This window comes from Phyllostomus hastatus, unplaced genomic scaffold (assembly GCF_019186645.2).
Source record: "Phyllostomus hastatus isolate PE091 unplaced genomic scaffold, TTU_PhHast_1.1 phas_scaffold_1066, whole genome shotgun sequence".
NCBI lineage: Eukaryota > Metazoa > Chordata > Mammalia > Chiroptera > Phyllostomidae > Phyllostomus > Phyllostomus hastatus.
Window position 1 is genome coordinate 18,164,702 of NW_025334004.1, and position 22,514 is coordinate 18,187,215.

At 41.2% G+C, this 22,514-nt stretch overlaps 1 protein-coding gene across 4 annotated transcripts in view; it reads right to left on the reverse strand.

Annotated features, from left to right (window-relative positions):
• Window positions 1-22,514, reverse strand: part of SORCS1 (sortilin related VPS10 domain containing receptor 1) — a 484,554-nt gene that overhangs the window by 143,389 nt on the left and 318,651 nt on the right. For all 4 annotated transcript variants that reach the window (XM_045854533.1, XM_045854532.1, XM_045854534.1 and 1 more), the window contains exon 5: window positions 18,954-19,027. In XM_045854533.1, the coding sequence (XP_045710489.1) occupies window positions 18,954-19,027 (74 nt within the window). The remainder of the gene's footprint in view (window positions 1-18,953; window positions 19,028-22,514) is intronic.

Here is a 22,514-nt window from a genome sequence, read left to right on the forward strand (position 1 = left end):
ACCTGTTGCAGGTAACTCACTACGGACACTGAAGATTCCTGGGGCATCTTTAACACTTTACACCAGCAGGGGAGACAGTGAGACCTTAATTAAATTTTTAATGAATGAATAAATGAAGGAACTCAACAAGTATTTACTGAACATCAATAATGTGGCAGTAGGCCCTGGCTGGCGTAGCTCAGTGGATTGAGCGCGGGCTGGGAACCAAAGTGTCACAGGTTCGATTCCCAGCCAGGGTACATTCCTGGGTTGCAGGCCATGACCCCCACCAACTGCACATTAGTGTTTCTCTCTCTCTCTCTCTCTCTCTCTCTCTCTCTCTCTCTCTCTCTCCCCCTCCCTTCCCTCTTTAAAAATAAATATAAATAAATAAAATCTTTAAAAAAAAATAATAATGTGGCAGAGATAGTTCTAGGTGCTAAGGGCTTAGCAGTATTCACAGAACACAGTCCCCACCCCTTATGCAGCTTATATTTTAATAATGACATATATATGCATATATACATACATGTATATGTGCATGTATAAAATATCAAACAGTGACATTTCTTGAAAGTTGTGTAGAAAAAATATGTATGTGAACTGTAAGTGGCTTTAACTACATAGAAAAAAACTATTGTCATTTTCATATGGTGTTGGTCTGTGGTGGGTATGCATGTTTTAAGTGTGGGCTTAATGTCATATATGCCCTGTAAGGCTGCACTTTTGCTGATGACCTGCTCATTAATTGACAGCAGCCTGGATAAGGACACACATTGTGTGCCTAGAAAATTCACACATGACATAAATTCAGGGAAAAATGATGGGAAGATAAGAGAAAGGCAGTATTAGCTCTGAAAGCAATTGACCTGCCCAAGAGCATACAGTTAAATGATAGAATCAGATTGGAACCTAGGCTTTCTAATGTCTCTACAGCTCCATGCACCACCTGTAAAAATACTTAATAATAAGGTTATTGTGAAGAGTGAAGATCAACAGTATAAGGTAAGGGGTCCTTTAGAGATGAGAAGTCTGCTGGAGATTAACTGGTCCAAAGCCCTCATGTCACAATTAAAGAAATAAAATCTTTAGGAGAACAAATATCTTGAAGCTTCAAACTAATAATTCAGGTTCTTGAATCACTCTGGTGATCCTTCTTACAGAAAAAACAAACAAACAAAAAATACCCCCAAATCCTTTTTCTTCTCACCTCTTTTGTATCTCAGGAAAGATAATGTGAACTCAGAAGGCAATGTGTGTGTCTTACACTAAAAAGATAGAAAAACTAATGGGGAAACTTCCGACACCTCAACCTCTTCTATTTTTTGAATAGGCTTTTGGGGGATGACTAGGTTATGAGGGTGAAACCCTGATGAACGGGATGAGTGCCCTTATAAGACAGGCCAGAGAGATCCCTCGCCCTTTCTACCTTGGGAAGACTCAATGAGAGGGTAGCTACCTGAAACTCAGGAGAAGGCCTTTATCAGAGCCCTACCAGGCTGGCACCCTGGTCTCAGACTCCATGGCTCCAGGACTGTGAGACATAAATGTCTGTTGTTTATATGCCATCCGGTGGGCAGTACTTTGTTGCAGCCCAACCAAACTACAATGTGTGTTAGTGATGAGGGTAGCACAGGCCTAGGAACATTTGAGAGTTCCATGTCCTAGTGATTGGGATCAGACTGGATATTACATTTAGTTTAGACCCTCACATATCACGGCTTCTAAGTTTGAAGGTGGCTTTCCTGTAACTACTTGCAAAGTGACTAAATAAATCCTGACCCTCCTCAGACACACAGTGTTAGTGTCTGCACTGGACTGCCAAGCCTCTAGCTCTCACATAATGCTGGTTCAAGCATTCTCGAGTAGCTCCTCTATACTTATTTTTGCCTGTTATGACACAAAAACATGCTTAATTGCTGGGCGTTGGTACTTCTGAAAAAAAAAATATACCCCGAGAAGCTATTGCCTTCACAAACTCTTCAATGGAGAAGGGGATGTGATCCCCTTATTAAAGCTTGAACGGCAGGAAGGACAGAGTCGGGTTAGATATGCAGGGGGACTAAATCCACCTTCTGAGCAGAGACAAGAATTCCTGGGGAGCCAAAAGGCAGCTCATCTCCTCGGTACTTTGCTCATTTGCAAAGCACCTGTGGACCTTTGCGTACAGGTCCGAAGGGATCTGGGAGGGGCAGGCCCAGAGATGTTATCCCGTGGGAATACTCTGAAGGCTGTGCCCATTTGCCTTTGAACTCTTATTAACTGCTTGGCCAAGGAAACCCATTTATCTTTCAAAAAGAAATTAGTACTCTACCATGGATGTAAATTCCTAAAGCTGACTTGAAAAAAATCTCAGAATGATCGATAGGGAAGGGAGAAGAGGAGAGGCAGGCGGAGAGGAGGGGGTAGGAAGGAGGGTAAACGGGGGCGGAGGATGGGGCAGGTGGAAGAGGGAGTGAAACAGAAGATGGGGAAGAAATGATAGGGAGAAAGGAGGGTGGAAGGGTTGGAGACAGGATAAGGAGGACAAAGGAGAGAAGAGGGGAGGGCGAGGAGGAGAGGAGAGATTGTGTTCTCGTGGCTGTCCCGCACAGATCACAGAGCATTCCTGTCGGTTGTCTCCCACCAGTCCCCGCCCGCCCCCCACCCCACCCTGCTTTGGGAAACATGCTTGGCTTCTTTACTATTGTTATAGATGGTACAGTTTATGTAATAACACTGTTTATAAACATCCAATACTAAAAGTAATATGTGTTCATTTAAAATATAATGGAAGGTGTATCAAAGTTAAAAACAAAAACATTCACACAATCCTTCCATCTAGAAATAACTACCTTTGATGTTTTGTTGTTGATTCTTTCGTAGCTTTTCTATGTTTGTATAGGCATTCCTTTTCCTAAAATAATTTGTGCATCATATCACTAACACAACAAAGCATAATATAATATACTATTGGAATGTACTGTTTTGTTTATGGCATGATATTCCACAATTTACTTAATCTCTGCCCATGGGTGCTAGTATTGTCTATATATGATATTGTACTAATTATCTTTGTAAGTAAATATTTGCATGTATCTCTGAACTCTTGGTTTTTCAATAGGAAAGATTATTAAAAGAGGGAATTTTACTGGCTCAGAGAGAATTAATATTTGTTTAAGACTCTTGATGTATTGTCCAACTCTCTTCCAGAAAGTTCATACAAATTATACTCCTAGGAACAGCATATAAGAGTGTCCATTTCTCATGTGCTCACCAAGGTTAAGCATAATCTTCTCAAAAATTCTATCCATTTGATGGATTGATAAAAGCCATGCTGTTCTTGTTTCAATTTTTATTTTCTAGAGGTAAGATTAAATATTTTATTTAATTGCCATTTTTTTCTTTTATAAACTGCCTGTTCATGTTTTGGTCCTTATATCTATAGAAATGTTATCATTCAAGTTTTTTGTTTGTAAAAGTGCTTATCTGTTTATGGTTAGTTGCCCATTTTCTGTACTATATTTTCCATACATTCTACAATTGGTCAATTTAAAATCTACATTCTTTGCTTAAGAAATTAAAATCACTGTTAAACAACAAAGGTCAGCACCCCTCAATAGGTTGGCTTTGTTTGGGGAAAGCAGCAAGCCTTTCATCTTTCCTTGGCTAGGGCAGAGAGAGGGAAAAGGGCAGATAGTGTGTGTGTGAGATGGTGAGCACCTACACATCCCCCTCCTAATGGTGAGGATGCTGTGAGATGCCCAGCTAACCAAAGGGTGGAGTGCAGAGCCACTGGGGGGAATCCCTAACTCCGCAGCCAATAAAGGGGCAGTGACGCTGGACAAATGCATGTGCTTCTCCGGTCTTCATCCAGTACAGAGGTGTCCAACACACATGGCCCAGGATGGCTATGAAGGCAACCCAACTAAAAATTGTAAATTTGCTTAAAACCTCTTTTTTTGCGCATCAGTTTTTGTTACTGTTTGTGCACTTAATGTGTGATCCAAGGCAACTGTTCTTCCAGTGTGGCCCAGAGATGCCAAAAGGTTGGACACCCCTTTGAAAGAATTTTATTACACAGAGAGGTCTTGCCCTTACTTAGCAGGTGCATCTTAATGGCACATTAATGTCTGTCAGGGATTATTTTGGCTATCTGCTCCAAGCAAGTGAGACAAAGGAGGAACAGTAAACCATGATCCAGTATTGGGCTTATTTGCCATATTTGTTCCAGTCACCTTGCTGGTTGGGCAACTAAGCAATAGTGTTAATCAGTAAGCAGCCAAGAAGGGGCAATTATTACTTAGAGGAGAATTCCAATGTATAAGAAAAGATCAAAGCAGAAAATTTCCATTAGAACACCACAGTAATAATTGCTACAAGCAAGATTGACAGATGAGTACTAAAATTAGTGGGTGAAATTCATAGCCTCCAAGTATCTCTCCCAAAATATTTACTAATTATTGTGGCAATCTTAACATATGTTCACACAATTTTTGATACTCCTCCTGCCAGGAGTTGGAGATAATTCTCCTTCCCTTATGAACTTCTAAGAAATAGAGCATATAAAAAAACGGAGTGTGAAACAAAGAAGACAGTGACTGCAGTGGAGAAACCTGGCAGATACCACTTAGTCATGTGATCAAGGTGATAAGTGATAAGACATATTGATACTTGTACATCTCGATAAGATGTCATAAGAAGGGTGCATCGTTTCTGTGATATACTTCCTGACAAGTTACAATTATGTAATCCTGAAAAAGAAAACACTAGACTAATCAAATTTGAGGGACATTCTATAAAATTATTGACTTGTCAATAATATTGTAATAACTCTGTATGGACCAGGCGGGGACTGGAACTATCGGGGAGAACACTTTGTAAACTATGTGGCTGTCTATCCGCTATTCTGTAAACCTCAAACTAATACAAAATAATATTAAATGTAAATGGTAACTAAAAAAATAACTAATTAGTAAGTTCCTAAATTGTTCAAGTCATCAAAAGTAAGGAAAGACTGAGAAAATGCCGTAGATTTGAGGAGAGATGGAATTGAAGAGATATGATAAATTAAGGCAATGTAAGATTCTGGGTTTGATCTTGGATTGGAAAATAAGACATTAGCTGAAAACCTGAAGAAATCCAAATAAGATTTCCAGTTTAGTTGACATTACTAGTGCTATTCTTAGTTGTGGGTATTATACCATGATTATATATGATGTTAACACAAGGGGAAGTTGAGTGAAGAGTATATGGGACATCTGTTTTATCTTTTCAATTTTTCTGTAATTCTGAAATTATTTGAGGAAAAAAGTTAAGGGAAAAAATTATACCAAATCTCATAAGAGTATATGTAATTACATCAAAGCTACTATAAATAGGCAAGTGATGGGTTTTTACTAAATCACTGTTACCTGGAGTGGGTTGACAGCATCATTTCATCATGTAGAGCAGGTAAACTACTGTAGCATTTCAACTGTCATAAGTTTATGATTCATACACTTCAGCAATCACAAAAATAGTTATTTTATTTTTTCAAAAATAATACGATTGGAAAAAGGGCTCTTATTACTGAAATGTTCTTACTCACTATTCGTTCAGGAGCAGAGAACAATGTGGACAGCCAGAGTTTTCACTTATTCTAGGGCTGCCCTGGTTGCTGTGGGAGGAGCCTGATTTCAGCTGACAACGCAAATACATCGGGTGCAGGAGCTGTTGAAATGTGAGGTCAAATGTGACGTGTGTGCCTGATGTGGCTATAGCCTACGCCTGTTTTGGACTCCACCTCCAACTCCGCGTCGTGTTTTCCTTGGCCACTGAATTTCTCAGGAAGGCTAGGTGCTCATGGGAGGCACATGAAACAGGTGGTGTGCTCTCCGGGTTGGGGATGTTGAAGGGATCCCAGGCACATAAATATTGTAACAAGTTTCATCTCGTCACAATAGAGTCATAAAGCTGCTCTGTTCAGCACAGGATAATGGCATTGTAATTCAATTATCGGTGGTATTTGTCTTCTGGGATTTATCTGCCTTAAACTTCAACCCTCACGTAAATCCCTTTACCATAAATCTCATAAATGCTGCAGCAGGTTCTGCCCCGGGCCCAAGGCACATCTCACCATGCCTGTGAAAACCTTGACAGCTTTCCCTAAATTGTGGGATTACTGTGTTTAGAGGCACTGATGTTTAAAGTGCCAGAACCAACAATAAAAAAACAAACAAACAGTGGGACAGATCCATTTCCTCTGCTTATTCCCTTTAGAGAAAGATAGATCCTGATGGACAGATAGACAAAGCTCCAATTCAATCCAAAAGGCTGTTTTCAGCTACTTATCCAGAATTTTGTAGAAGGGATTCCTGAAAGTCATAGGAAGTCAGATGCAATGGCTCCTAAGTTCTGTAAGAATCCCGAGATTCTCATGCATAAACACATCAGGGCTCGGCATCTACACAGATTCATTCATCTTTTTTTTAATTTATCTTTAAAAAATTTTTTTAAAGATTTTATTTATTTATTAGAGAGGGAAGGGAGGGAGAAAGAGAGAGAGAGAGAAACATCAATGTGCGGTTGCTGGGGGTCATGGCGTGCAACCCAGGCATGCACCCTGACTGGGTATCGAACCTGTGACACTTTGGTTCGCAGCCCGCGCTTAATCCACTGAGCTATGCCAGCCAGGAGATTCATTCATCTTATAGTTGTTTTTAGGATCTTTCTCAGTCTGTGCTGCCTTGCATTCCTACTCAGTCAAGTGAGCAAGTTTCTGGGTCTTCTCTACCTTCCTGTCAAGGATTTACCCTCCCACATCTTGATTTGAAAAATAAGTATCTTTGGTTGCCTCATCCCCAACATCCATTCCTCATTTTTCACTCATCTAGAAAATATTTATTGTACCTCCATTTCATCAATTCAAAGATGCCCATTTTTTCATTTTAACATCTCTTAAGTTGGTAGGTATTTTTCAATCATTGAAATGATAAAGTTTAATTGTCAGAAAAATTTGACAGATACATAATAAAAGGGTGCCTCTTCATTCAATGAAATTTTAGATTCGATGATATATGATATGTGCCAGGTACTGTTTAGGCACTTACCTATCCTAGCTTTGTGGTCAATTTCTTCTTGCCTTTGGCCCATCAAAAGACAAATCCTTTTCCTTAGGAACAATTCCTTAGAGACTTGACACAAAATCATAAATTAATATGGACAAATTTGTGCATGTGTGTACATCATTTCCCTCCCTTTTCCCTCTTTCCCATTCCTCTGTTTCAACATAAGGTGCTAGTAGTAGTTGACCTTACATCTCAGCATTTTGGTTACAGAATACAAGGGTAAGCAAAAGTAAGTTTACAGCTATTTGTATGGAAAATAACAAATAATACAAATAAATGACACTATAGTTAATAAATAATAATACAAGAATAAACTGTGTTTCTTATACTCACAACTATAAACCTACCTTCCCCTACCCTGTATAGAAGGTGGAAATATGACTCAGAAGAGAAATATCATCCGAAGACAGATAATATGGCACTGACTTGGGGAGGAAGATAAGTGTCATGTTTTAAGTTGTATGGGGAAAATCCATCAGGCTAGGTAAAAGCATACTTTTGTTTTTATTATTATTTGAAAGTTATATGTGGTTTAAAAAGATGTGCACAGGTACCAAGTTTTCAAGGGGCACGTTGTGTGATGCTTTTGTACTGAATCAGCTTGGCCAACCTACAACTGTATTTCCCAGAGTCTGTGTATGGTTTCAAGTTAGAGGTAACCAAAAGGAAATGTGAATGAAACTTGGAAGACAGGAAGGAAGTAGCAGTCATTTCACTGTGAAGGTCGTTTTGGTTAGAGGTGATGAGAGGCAGTATAGAAGTACTGGTAGTTTTGAATTTGTCCTTGCTCTCCCCTTTCCAATTTCATGTCCAGCCTTGTGACCTCAGGCCCCCAGCCACATGCTTGGCTGCAAACTCACAGAAAGCAGCTATGCAGGGGCAAGATCCTTCACACAATTCAGTACAGGATCCCCAGTGTACTGAAGACCCTCAAGGGCAAGTTTCCATTACAGTGAAACCTTGGTTCTTAAACTTAATTTGTTCTGGAAACCTGTTCGAGAAGTGATTTGTTCAAAAACCCAGTCTCCTGTGTTTGTTGCCTGAGAGATGAGTGACTAATCATATAGGTATCAGCATAAAAGGGTTGTCAGGTAGAGAATCGAGACCCAAAGTTCTGTTGGACAATCGGGACATGTTTTTCCATGAACAACTTGGCCAAGAACCAAATTGTTTGAGAAGCAGAACATTTGAGAACCAAAGTTTGACTGTATCTTCATGGCCAAGAGTCAGCTCTGAAAAGTATTCAACTGAAACAAATTAAATGAACTGAGTAATAAAAGTTTTCAAATAACTGAGAAGCTACAAAATTGATCAGTAAGTTGATTTTCTATCCATTAGCCCTGATTCTGGGGAAAGAACAACAACAACATATATATAAAATTCCCATCAAAAACAAATTAGGTTGAATATCAAAATAAGATCGCTCCATTTCAAAAACTTAGTAATACTCAACTCTTCTCTATTTCTCTCTTAAATAAGTTAATATTTATTTATTCATCATGTATTATATCTGCTTGGAGTTTAACCTCAGATCTAATTTTAAACCTGACAAGCGTATGAGGAAGATGCTACTGTCATGACCATCATATAGATGAAGAATGTAAGGCTTACAGAAGTTAATTAAATAGCTCATCTGTCAACCCCTTGAAAACAGGGCTCTGACAAAGGCATTCTATCTCCAGGGCTCTCACTCTGAAACACTAAACATTGTCTTTTATTGACTGGAGGCAACCAGTGACTGAGTGAGCAAGAGAAACCACATACACAGACACTGTAGAAACCCAGACGCTCTTGAACTTGCAGCTAAGTGAGATCTGATCACTGGGGCAGAAATCAATTTCCTTTAATATTATTCTAAATTAGTAATTCATGATCATGATTTTTGCCCCCTCTTTCACTCTCATTCACTGCCATCTCTTGCACTCTGTCATCATAAGAGTTCGTAGGGAAAATCTAGGGGAGTGGCTGAATCTCGGTTGTTGAGACAGAGGAGCTGCAGGCCAGGAAGACAGGAAATCATCAAAATAAGGAGGACAGGAATCGGTGATGGCCATCACTGAATGAAGGTGATGAGGAAAGTGATGGGTTCCCATGGTAGCAGGGGACATTTAATTTAATTTGTAAAGGAAACTTGCTAGTCATAGAGAGAGATTAAGAAATGGAAGAAGGTGCAAGAGGGTTGGAAAATAGCACTTGTGGAGATCGGTAACAGAAAAAAAAAGTTAAAACACCAGGTTTCTCAAGGATAATGAAAATCCTCTTCTCTAGCACTCCTAGTACAGGCGCCAGAAATGCCCCACTGCGGCTCCTGGGAGGTCGGGATGTCAGATCTCTGGAGTGGCTGGCTGCCGCTTTGCCCTGCCCCTTATCCAAACCACACACATGGTTCAACTCAAAGGGTAGGGACTCAGAACCAGAAGAGACTGTCAGGGAGGATGAGGGAAAGTATGCGAAGAGAGTAACATCCATAACATCATCTAAAGAAAGGGGGTTCCGAGTTCTGAATTCCATACGTGGAAGTGTGTAAAGGATCTGACAATAGCAGCAGCCTAGGGCAGAACTCCCTGAGAGCAGTCTGGGATGCAGTCACCCCACCTTTGCTTAAATTCCTCTGCCAACATGGATCTCATTATTCTTTAAGACAGCCTGTTGAGTTAATAAATAGCTTACTGCATGGGAAAGTGTTGCCTTTACTGACCTAGAATTCTCTGTCCCCTCTTCAATATATACTTTGATGGCTTAGAGGTCAAACCTTCCAGCCTACTGCTGGAAGACCACCTGTATGGCTGCCTAATTTAACAATGAGGTCCATTCAAGGTGTGTTCCAACCTATATGTGTTTGTGGGTTTATGTGTGTGTGTATACATGCATGTATGTATTCAGTGAATGTTGGTACTTCATGTGTGTATGCATACATACAAGTTTCTGCTGTCCCATTTGTTATTGTACACATGGTAGACAGAAACAAGTTGAAGACAGTTTTAGTCCTTAAATAACTATGTTCTAACAGGAGAGGGATATAAGGAATGAAAAACACAAATATAGAGAACATACTAAATGCTAAGTTATGTAATAATTATTATGACAACATATAGTTTTTCATTCTCAAAGCCTTGGAAGAAAGAAACTGAAGCACCGAGAGAAGTATTTCTCAGCATCACACAGTTGGTAAATAGCGAAACTGAGATTTGAACTTGGAAATGCTGACTTGGAAAAGTTGAATGAAACTCTAAGTGCTAAAGCAAGGATACAAGGAGTACAGGAATATGAAAGCCTAGAAGAAAAGCTGATTTGAAGGGCAAGTCATTCTACAATACTCCCAGCTTGACATAAAATTGAAAATAAGTGATGGCGTTCTTTTGGAAAATCTTTAAGATGCTGGCCTGCTTCACAGGTTTAAATGAAGGAAGGGACAGTGTAGCTTCGAAAAATATGAGGGAACACCTCGAAAAATTGCAACTTACTTGTCAAAAATTGTGTATTTATTCTTACATATTTAAGTGTCAGTCACTTTAATTGCATTCACAGTACTCTCCATTTGATGCAATACACCTATTGAGGCTTTTTCCACTGCTCAAAACAGTTTTTAAATGTGTTGATTTTGATGACGCTTAGGGCTTCTGTTGTTTTTGTTTCACCTCTTCCACATCATCAAAATGTTTCCCTTTGAGGACTTTTTCCATCCAGGAGAATAAAATAAAAAAAAATCACTCAGGCGGAGATCAGGAGGGTGGGGCATGGGGGTCATGCCATTTTTGGTCAAGAACGGCTGAACACTCACCATGGTGTGGGCTGGTGTGCTCATAAAGTGCCCATCATGAAGTGGGCAAACATACTGAAAGTCTTCAAAGACATTTCACTGAAGCCAAACGCAGCCTCTCACAACAATGCCAGCTGACCCACTGATACAGAGAGTTTTCCAAAACACTCACCTAGTGAGGGAAGCCTGTACTACAAGGGGCCCACCTCCCAGAAGATAAGCCTGGGTTTTTCCGGGGTCTCCCCTCGTAGCTATGCTCCCTTCAGAATATAGTACCAAATTATATAGGTATTTTGATAGAATAGAGTTTTATTATATTTTAGTAGCATCATTAGATTCCATCCCATTTCCAGTTTGCAGAGTCTGGAAAAGAAAAAGTGCAGAGGATTCTTTTGTTAGTGAATACATTCACCCCATGTGTGGAAAAAGAAAAGATTATAGTTATCTCATGCCCCATCCTCTAAGTCCCTTTGGCGTGAGTGGCTCAGAAGTCTTGAAGACGCTGTGTTCAATGACTGGAATATCTGCAGGAGCACAAGAAAGGGTCGTGGCAGCCTGGTGAACATAAAACACACTGCCTGTCAAACATACATAATAAGAAAAGAAAAATCTGAAATTGGCTCAGCAGCAATATTCAACAGGAACTGGAGGATGAGTGTATGACATGAGTTGGAATAAGAAAGAAACTATTTTTAAGTTTGGATGAAAGGACCCTGGTTAAGTATGTTAGGCCAGGTATATTGACACAGGTGACTTTAATAACTGGATGTAGACCCCAATAGATATGAGGCCAACAGGAAATATGTGCCAACAGAGCAGTTCTAAGAAGAAGGTTCCGTGGAGTGGGGTTCATAAAGAAGCTTCAGGTGGAGTTGGAGCTCAAGCGAGGCTTCATTAGTCCCTACAATAGTGGGGTCACTGGAGAGAGAATAGCATGGTGCTTCAACAGCACAGGCCCTTTATCCAGACAAACCTGGGCTTAATTTAAATTCCATAACCATAACTTAATAACATGTAACATGTTTTTATGTTTATCTTAGTTATTTCTCATCTTAAAAATAAAATTAAAACACTTCCTGTTAATGGACACCTCTTGCTGATGCCCTCCCATTGACATTCTCCATTCCTTTGGTAAAAGTTCCCCAGTTTTTTGGGGGGCATCACCATTCCTTATTTTCTGTCCATGTTGTTTATTGGAATGGATTGTACCCGGGTCTAAATGTGAGCATGTAACCTATTCAGGGCCCATAAGATTTATTCCCAGGGATTTCCCCAGCGTGACACATGAAAAGGTGATTTCTTTTCTGCTAAAGAGAATCTGGGAAGTAGTAAACTGTTAGGGGCCGTAGGAGGAGAGAATCTGGCTGACAGTGAAGCTAACACAGAGGACAGGGGTGCTGAGCAATGGGGTGAGAGTAAGATCTAATGGTGTTAAGGAGTGTCTGTGCCTAGTGAAGCTGAGGTGAAGTTAGACCTCCTGACTTTCCAGACCCATGGGCCAGTATCTCGTACTTAGTTTTTTCTTAAAAATAGGTTGGATTTTTTTTTACATCTTGAAATAAGTTTTGATCAATACATTATTGCACATTATTAATCTGACTATAAAAATATATATGCAAAGAGGTTGGCACACAAGTGATTAATAAATGTGACTTGTTGCCAAGGATATAAGGGAAGTCATCACATTAATGGCATTGACCAATGGGGAAGGAAGATTGGGAGTGTGTATACATGCTCAAACATATTAGGAATAGAGTTATCTCGCTGCTATGTAATACCACTCTCAAATGCCCCCTGAGGGACATCATTGTAACAACACTGGTATTCTAGAATAACAAAGGTTCATTGCTGAACCAACTCTTAATTTTCCATGTGTGAATTAGTCACAGAAACTATGTAATCAACTTTCACCTGCCCTATTTCCAGCCAGTCCCCTGTATGTCATAAAAACATATCAATAAGCTAAGTGTGAACCTATTTTTAATTAAGTGAAGCAGCCCTAAGATGGCCTCGTCTTTTGCATAGATAATACATTGCTGAGTGGGTTATAACTGAACCTGTCTTTCAACGGCATTGACCTAAACTTGAATCAGATCCCAACACATCACATTTGTCAACCTCTAATAGTAAATTTGACTTTTGGTAGGAGTTTCACTTATCTGGGTACCACTGTTCCTCCAATATCATGTTCCTGTTCAATATCAAATCCAACACTTAGGTTCTTAACTACTGAACTGTTAAACTAGCAGTTATTACTAGAAAAAGTTGGGGGTGGTAAGTCTTGAATTTGGGGTTGATCTTTACTACTGCAAACAAGGGCCATAAACCCAGACAGACCAAGTTTCAAAATTTGGCTGTATTACATATTATGTATTATGGTGGATAAATTACCTAGCTTTTTATTTTATCAAACAAGGGTAAGAATCCCTACCTCACAATCTTGTTATGAGAATCGAAAGGTATGGCTTATCATGTGCTTGAACCTCTGTAGTTACTTAACAATACAAATCCCTATTAACGAACTTTATCTTGCTGATGCTCAGTTCACCCACCTGTGTTTTTTTTCTTAATGAGAAATCCATTTTTTTTTCTTTTTGGGAATCACCTCTCCCTCATCCTTGAACCATGCAGTGTGACTGAGTCTCTGCTCTATCTCCTGTTTCAGTTCTCAGAGCAGATATGTGTCTGACCTGCACGAGTCATGCATCACCAGATCCAAGCCAGGCCACTCACATCCAGTCCCTGGACATGGAGGAAAGGAGGCAGACTGGTTCATGGGGAGCCAAAGCTGTTGGAATGTACGGCTAAGCTGATAACGTCCCTCACTGCCACAAACTGGGGAAAGCCAACCGGAGAATGAAGCCAGCACAGGGGAAATCAAAAGTAACAGATGTGCAAAGTCAGTCACTATTAATGCTATTACTGTGAGTCAATGGGTACTCAAGACCATTCTTAGCTGCTAGGCATAAAACCAACGTATAAGAAACGTCTCGCTGAACGATGTAGGTATTATCCTCATTCTACAGAGGACAAAACTGAGGCACACGAAGGTTCAGTAACTCCCCCACATTCCCTTACTTAGTAAAAGGTGAATCTGGAACTCACGTCTCACTATCTCTAAGCCCCTTGGCCTCTAGCCTGTAGTGCCTCCCAAGAAAACTGATTTCTGAAGAGCACTATTGTGGTAGGATATGTTTGAAAATATGCACTATACATGTAAATTGGTTTTGAAAGCAATCTGAACTCCTTGGAGGAGTACTTACATTTATGTTAGTTATTGTAGTGCTAACAGCAACCACCGAGATAGTATAAGCTTTTATATTCCATAATTATTTTACAATTGCCAATGACTACTTCCAGGCAATAGTAACACCATACCCCCCAAAAGATACTTCTCAAGTGTACTAGTAGATGAGGAAAAGATATAAATTCATCCTCATTTTTCTCTATGAGAAACACTAAGATACTCAGGGTAACTTAACAATTCAATTTAGCACTAGAAAAGGCCCCTTGAGTCCCTTCCACACCCCCATAGCCCGGCTCCGAGCAGAAATGATTAAAGGGGCCTTCTTTTAATTACCCCTGCTGTATAATCCTAGACAGCCCCACAGTTCCTATGAATTTGAATTAAAGGGTTTCCAGCAGTAAGTCTAATGTACACGGCTTTGATTGACACCTTGTCTGCCAGCCTCAGAAAGTTGTACAGAGACAGAAAATACAGACCATTCCGAAGAGACCAAGAGGTTTTCATTAACAGTCACATGTGCCGTGCAATTTACAAGGTCTCATGCCCTCTCTGGAAAAACCAGCGGCCTTAAAGAACCCATGGGGCCTTTTGGCAAGCCCAGCTGGAGAGAGACACATGTAAGCATGGTGGCCAAAAGAGCCTTGGGTTTTCTCTGTTCATCTGCCTGCATGGGCTGAATTTCGGGGGCTCTCTGTCCCAGCCCAGAAAACAAGGCCAACAGGCATAGGCCACAGAGTCGCTGATTTGGTACAGCACAGATGTCAGAGCAAGCGGCCTGCATTTAAATCCTGGCTTTGCCAATTTCTGGCTCTGTGACCTTGGCTACACTACTTAACCTCTTCATGTCATAGGTTCCCCATCTGTTAATGACAATAATGCAAAGCCTTACTTAATAAAATTGCTATGAGGATTAAATAGCTTTGAATAATGCTTATCACACTGTTAGGGCTTGAATGGGCAAGATGTCTCTCTGTTCCCAAAGTCAGAGGGACAGGCTACTATTTAATTCACTTAACAGACAGACTGATTAGAATTCATTACACAACCGTGTGTGGAGTTTTTATAAGGATGATCATATAACATTTGGTACAAGGGCTTAGATAATCAGGCTTTCAGATAGAAGACCCTCATTCAAAGAATAGATAGGAAGGGATTGCAATTAGCACCCGCTGATGCAATGACAGGGGTCCATTCACCTCCCCGTGCTGTGTGTAAGCCAGACCTGCAGTGAGGTGAGCCGTAAAGCATTGTACACCATGTGCCGCTTACGGGAAATTGTCTCATCTCAGTTCTTTTCCCTTGCCTGTCTTTTAGTTTTCCTTTGTTCCTGTGGGTAGGAATGAACTTCCATCCAGTCCTCTGTGAGCTGTAACTCTCTACCTTCTAGTGTTGGTTCCTGTGGAGATATTTTCAGTTACTTTGGAGCAGGACTTGAGGAAAGATTTGTCTCACGTGTTCTCATGGGCAAAGCATCAACTCCATTCCCAGCTTCAATTAGGAACACCACATTAGTTTAGTCCTTCATTATTTACTTTCCAAGACCATTCTGTGCATACATAACACCAAGGGAAAGAGAGAATAAAAAAATAAAATAAAACATGGACCCTCTTTCCCCAAGTGAATTTATAATTTCTAGGCAAAACACAGAGGTATGGGGTGTCTCATGAATAAAGAATAAGAGACATCGAGTAAGAGAAAAAGAGAAGAAATGCTGATCAGAGAAGGGAGACTCCGCGATAGCTAGAGCTGAGCTCCTGGGGAACGGAGCAGCCAGTGGGGGTGCCGAAAGCAGCGCTGGAACCATCCCTGAGCAAGAGCCGCGTGGGAAAGAGGTGAACAGCCTCTCTACGCAAACACCTCATGTAGTTATAAATGTCTCTTTATGATGGGGGAGAGAAAGATATTCCACATGGAGGTCTCTACGTGTTATCTTTGACCAGTTTGTTTGAGAATGACTTGTCTTTCATTTTCCCAGGCAGCTTCATTCGCATTTAAGAGATTTCTCTAATGCAAGGCTCTGGCTTTCAACTCCCGCAGGGGTTTCAGGGCAGTTTGAAAATGAGAAATATAAAAATGCATTTCTCTTAGAAGTACATGCAAGTCCAAAGGCTGATGAGAGAGGCAGTGTGATTTCAGGAGGAGTAAAGGGGAGACATCTTTTACTGTCCTGTCTGCAGGAAGCTCATTGGCTCTTGAAAGGTCATTGCGCCGATGATGTGAACGAGGCAGAGTGAAACTCTTGTCGGAGCTAGTTCTTCACAGCGCCGTTTACAATAGCAAAAGTCTGAAAACAACCTAAGTGGTGTTTGCACCGGCAGATTAGATACATTAGAGTAAACAGTCACATCTTTTGGCAGGTTTAGGTTCTAAATTCAAAGGGATTGTCAAGTAATGTCAAAACTACACTAGAATATCCGTACTGTGTTCTTTCTTTGCCAGCATCTAGGCCCTAGGAAACACAAAAGCCACAGGGAACTTGTGTCATTTCCCTTCTTTTCAATTGTCTCCCGTTCCCTTGGAGGGAAGCCATGCTTAGTTTAATCAGGAGGATGGGCTCAGGCAGATCTCAGAGGGGAGGTGTGTCGGCGGGGACTGGAAAAGCTTAGTCAAAGAACATGTAAACATAGGTCATGGACACAGACAAAATGTGGTGAAGGCTGGTGGGGGGTGCTGAGTGGAAGGGGGTTAAGAAGGGGGACATGGGGGACATCTGTAATAATGTCAACAATAAAAATAAAAAATATATATGTGTATATATATATCTACATATTCATATATGTAGTACTTTCTCTGCCTCTTTCTTTTGCTGTCTGTTCCCTCCCTTCTTCTCCCCTCGCCTCCCTTTCTCTACTCCTCCCTTTTCTCTCTCTCTCCCCTACATTTCTCTTTCCTCTCACACACATCCCACCAACACATACAATTTACTTTTGTACATTAAAGAAGTCTAGGATTCACCTCCAATCTATATTCTTAGAGTAAAATGATACTTAGCTATGTGAGAAACTGATGGTGTGTATTGTTAACTGCATCCTCTCAGACAAACAAACACAAACAAACAAGGCGCGGAACAGTGTACATAAGCTAACATTTATGTAAACGCCAATCTGTGGGCTGAATGTTTTTGCCCCCTCTCAAATACATATGATCGAGCCCTAACCACGAAACTGACAGTATCTGGAGACGGAGTCTCTGGGAGGTAATTAGGTTTAGATGAGGTCAGGACAGTGGACTCCCAGGATGGGTTCAGTGTCTGAATAAGAAGAGAAACAGACCAAAGTTCACTCTCTTTCTACCACGTGGCAGGTGCTCAGTGCTCTCGCCCCTTTCTTCCTTCTCCCTTTCGTAATGGGGGTATCTACCTTACGCCTAGCCCACTATTTTATTTTGGTTGCTCATGGTTAATCTGGTTTGACGAGTTCACAGAACAGAGAAATTGTTCATCAGTGTGAATCATACCTTGATTCTCATCTGTATCTGATTTGAATTACACTTGATGAGACACTGGACTTTAGACTTTAGAGCTGATGCGGGAACAAGTTAATACTTTTGGGGCTCTTGGGATGGAATGAATGTTGTTTGTGTGTGAGTAAAATATGAATTTTGGGAGGTCTGGGATGGGAATGTCGTGGACTGATTGATGGCCCCCAACTCACCTGCTGAAGTGCTAATCCCCAGCGATGGTGTTCACAGGTGGGGCCTTTGGGAGGGAGTGGGGGTTAGATGAGGTCATGAGTGTGAAGTCGCCCTGACGGGATTAGTACCTTTATAAAAGGAGAAGAGAGACTAGAGCTCTCTCTTCCAATCATGTGAGGACACAGAAATAAGCAAGTCTTCTGTAATTTTCTGCAGTATTTTTTGAAATACTCTGGCCTTTACCACGAGGTAAATACGCCAGCCCTCTTTGATCTTGAACTTCCCAGCCTTCAGAACTATGAGAAATAAATGTGATATTTAAGCTACCCAGTCTATGTCTTTTTGTTAAAGTAGCTTAAAGCTGACTAAGAGTATATTTGACAATGCATAGAACATTTCTGGAAAGTTAAGTAAGAAATTACGAATATTGGTTGCATCCCACATGATAAGGAGAAGGTCTAGGGAACTTGAACTCAGAAGTGAGAGGAAGATCTACTTTTAGACTAAATAAGATCTACTTATTTACAAGAAAAACCTTATTTGAACATGGAACAAATGTGTGCATAATGCTTTTAGTAATAAAAGTCACTATTAAAATTTTAAGTGTCTGTCGCACAAGTCACATCAAAATATAACGAAACAACAGTTACAAAGCCCCTGCTGTTCAGTAATTTCAATAATCTATTTTGGGTTCATTAAGTAATTTATGACACCACTTTAATATTCTCTTAAAATGTTTACTACTCCAATGCCATTTCCTGCCCTGGGGGGTGTGGGCGTATGTCAATAAGAACAGACCTCCTGTGAGAGCGCTGGGTGAGAACATGAATCCAGTGCTTATTCACTAGGTGATATCTTAACATTGCAGCAAAAGAAAGCGAGGCTTTTTTAACAGTCGAGTCCTATTCCAGAAGAAAATTTTACCCTCTGTGACAGCATGGATGGACCTGAAGAACGTTATGCCAAGTAAAATAAACCAGTCGGAGAACAACAAATACCATATGATTTCACTCACATGTGGAATCTCATGAACGAACTGAGCTAACATGCAAATGGAGACAGACTTATTGATAGAGAGCAGGGCGAGAGCTACAAGGCGTGTGGGGGAGGTTAGGGGGTGGATCGATTGAGCAAAAAAGAAAAAGGATTCATGGGCATGGACAACCGTGTGGTGATTGCAGGGAAGGGGGATATAAGGAAACTAAATGGTAACATAAAAATACAATAATTTTTTAAAGAGACTTACCAATAGAACCTGTTTGGTACAACCCCTTCCTGGATAAGCTGCCACCTTCTCCCAAATTCAGCAGAGCTGTATAACTATAGAGAAAAGAAATTACTTGGCACCATGACCCTATGGTACATGGAATACACAAATATCAGTTCATCAGATCAATAATAATAATAACAGTACCTACCATTTATGGAGCACCTGCCACATGCCAGGTGAACACTCCACACGTCATCTCTACTCCTCACATATGTTTTGCATGGCAGATATTAATATTCCCATTTCACAGGTAAGGAAACTGAGGCTTGGGAAGATTAATTGTTGGAAATCACATACCCTCTACATATTGGACTGGACTGTGATTCGCATCCTGTTCATCCTGGTGACAAAGTCAGTTGACCCACTTGACCTAGCACATCCGGGTCATTGTGTGGGATATGCAGAAATGCTAACTCTAGACCTGGCTCTCCAAGAGCAGAGAAAATACCTCAAATCTGACTAAAATAATGAGAAATGCACGAGGCAGCCAGGTACAAAGGGATGTGGAGGGAATAGACTCAGCAGTCAATCAGGGAAGCTTCACAGGCATTGCAAAGACTCAGTCGGGACCTGAAGGAATGACAGCATTCACTCTGACAAAAATAGGACAAGCACAAAGGGAACAACAGAGGTCAAAGTGGTGAGATAAGCAGAAACAAGATATGAATAAGGTTGGCTTATCTAAATAAGTTTCGATGAAAATGTTGAGGGAAAGGCTTTGGATGGCAAGCTAGGGAGACTGGCATATATCCTGCCGGCAAGAGGAGCCGGTATTGGTCTTTTCAACAGTAACGAGAACTTCAGGCTATAAAAGGAGCCGGCACTGAGTAAGTTCTTTCTTAACCATCCAAGTACTTCTTATGTACTATTTCCTTTAACCCATACAACATCCTTGTGATACATGAAGTTATTATGACCATTTACAGTTGGTGATATAGTTGGTAAGAGTTCAAGTCCATTTGTTATACTGTTAGTCCTCCCCAAGGGCAACTGCATAGAAACACTGCCTATGAGACAGGATCTAACCTTCCACTACTTCATCTTCTTTTACATCCAGTTCTTCCTTGCTCACATGATGCCCCTGGAACCCTCTTGTGCCCCCAGAAGTGTCCCCTGATGGCAGCCAAGAGATTCCCATTGCTGTCGGCATTCTGGGGCCCTCTGGTCATTTGGCTATTGTCTTGAAATTATCATCTGGAACATCTTCTTTCCGCTATGTGCCTGGCTGTAACCCATTCACAAACCCCAAACTTCCACCATTGTATTTCCCCAACCTCAGAGTGAATGAGTAGTGAGTCACTGTGTACCGAGTACTTTGATTGCTGGGTCTCGTCCTCTCTCTCCAGCCCCAGCACTCAGAGAAGAGCCAAATGGCTCACCCAGTGAATCACTGAGGCTACAGATACACCATGCATGTCCAAGGAGCAAGGCAGCTCAAGTGGGTAAGTACTGACATTTGAAAAGGCTTTCTATTCCATTGTGTTCACTGGATCAAAATACATCCTACCCACCCCCACCCCAAATAGCTGAAATATCTGGCTCCTAAAGCATGCAATTCAACTGGCTCTAACTACAAAGTATCTGGGCATCCAGATAAAGAGAATCTGTGGCTTTTTTCTTTCAAGTCTTATTATTCTTTTCTGCCCCACCATGTCAGGGGAAAAAAATTGTCCTGGGCACGTTTCATGCTTGATTCATTTTAAAAGTGCTAGGCAGAGAAGTAGACACAACTCCCTTTATAAAGATAATAGAAGATGGGGCAGCTCACTCTTAATACAACCCCAAGGAGCCAGAGTACCCATGTCCTGCTTCTGAATCCCCAGCATGTCCTGAATACCTTGCATTTTAACATGCAGACTGATATAGCGGCAGCAATATACCAGGGACTGTATGACTCTTCCTCTCCCCTTACTCTATCTTTTTTTTTTTAAACCCAGAACCACACTGTTTTGCATGAATTTAAAGGGAACAGAGTTCACACCATTGTGTATGCCTCTGTCCATATGTAAATGTATATTAATATCTCTATATACAAATATTTATGCCAATGCAACAGCATCACAACAGTTTAAAATAATAATTTTGTGTGAAGGCCAATTCACACGTATGCTGCTGATCACATATAAACTCTGAGAGCTCACCGGGCTACACCAAGTGATGGCTATCCCTGCTCCCTTATGGAATTCGTCTCCATGAGGAATTGCTGGGTGTCAACATCTGCGTGTGTGTGTATTTTTCCCTTCTATGTCTTGTTAAATTGATCCCCTCAGGCTTGGATGCAAACCTGTGTACCAGTCTGCTATGTCCCATAATATTTGTTTTTATCTCCTTCAAGGGGCTGCTTTGTTATCTGTGAGCATCCAGAGGCCTCTCAAGCAGTGGGTATACTGAATAGCCCAGTGAAACAAGCTTCTCTTATGCAGCTCAGGGACATCCTCTTCAGGGTCCCCGTTAGAAAGATACCCTTTGTCTCCGCTCCTTCCCACTCGCACACGGGCACGTTCTCCCCGCCACGCCTCCATGGGCCCCACCCGCTCCAGCGGAACTGGCTCAGAATGTGCCCACCTCAGTGACTGCCGTTCTTCTCTTTAGGCCCAGATCAAGGCCACCTTCTCCGTGAACCCCCTCTTACACATTACCATTTGCAATGGCCTCATTCCAAAGAACTATGGCACAAGAGCAGTTGCTGTCACATTATAGGACACATATTTATATTTAACTTTCTTAGTAGCCTTTCAAGAGAGCCCTCTATGAATGCAAGGCAGAAACTCCATCCTATCGAAATATCATCCTAAAATATCTGAGACTACTCAATCGCAGAGCTTTTATGTCAGGAATCCCATCCCTCCCTATCTCCACAGTGCCTAGTACATCGAAGATGATCAAGGGGAAAAATGACAGATTTTACAGCACGCAAATCCCTTAGTGATGAGTGTACCTAGTACAGTCCCCGGGTTTCTCAATGGATGGACAAAAGTAATTTATCAGAGGAATATGCTGTGCTTCCATAGACCACAATAGGGGCCTGTACCTAAACAAACAAACAAAAAGCGAACAAACAAGAATTACCTTTGAAACTCTCAAGGATTTGCAGCAAGCAGTTCTTGCATATTCATTCACACCTAGACAAAGCTCTGTATCTTCCACCTACCACTTCAAAGATTCCCCCCTAAGAAGCTAATCGTCCAGCCTGGTGTTCTCCCAAGAAAAGGAGAAAATGACTCACAGTCATTCAAGTTAATGTGTTAATTAAACCTGCAGAGTCGGACAGGAAAGTTCTCCGCAGAGCAGGGAATGGTATCAAAGCCTGACTGTCTCCGCAGCAGTGGGAGGCTTTGCGTTAAAACGAGTCAATATCCTTTAATAATATTCACGGAGTCGGCAGCACCTGAGGAAGATCCTGCCCTTCCCCGCGTGTCCCTGGCTCCCGTTTCTATGACTGTCTGAACACAGAACTGAGAACTGTCCTCGCTGTGTGTCACTTCCTGAGACTACAGAGGGTTGCGAGAGGACAAGGGAATACCTGAACCAGTCTCA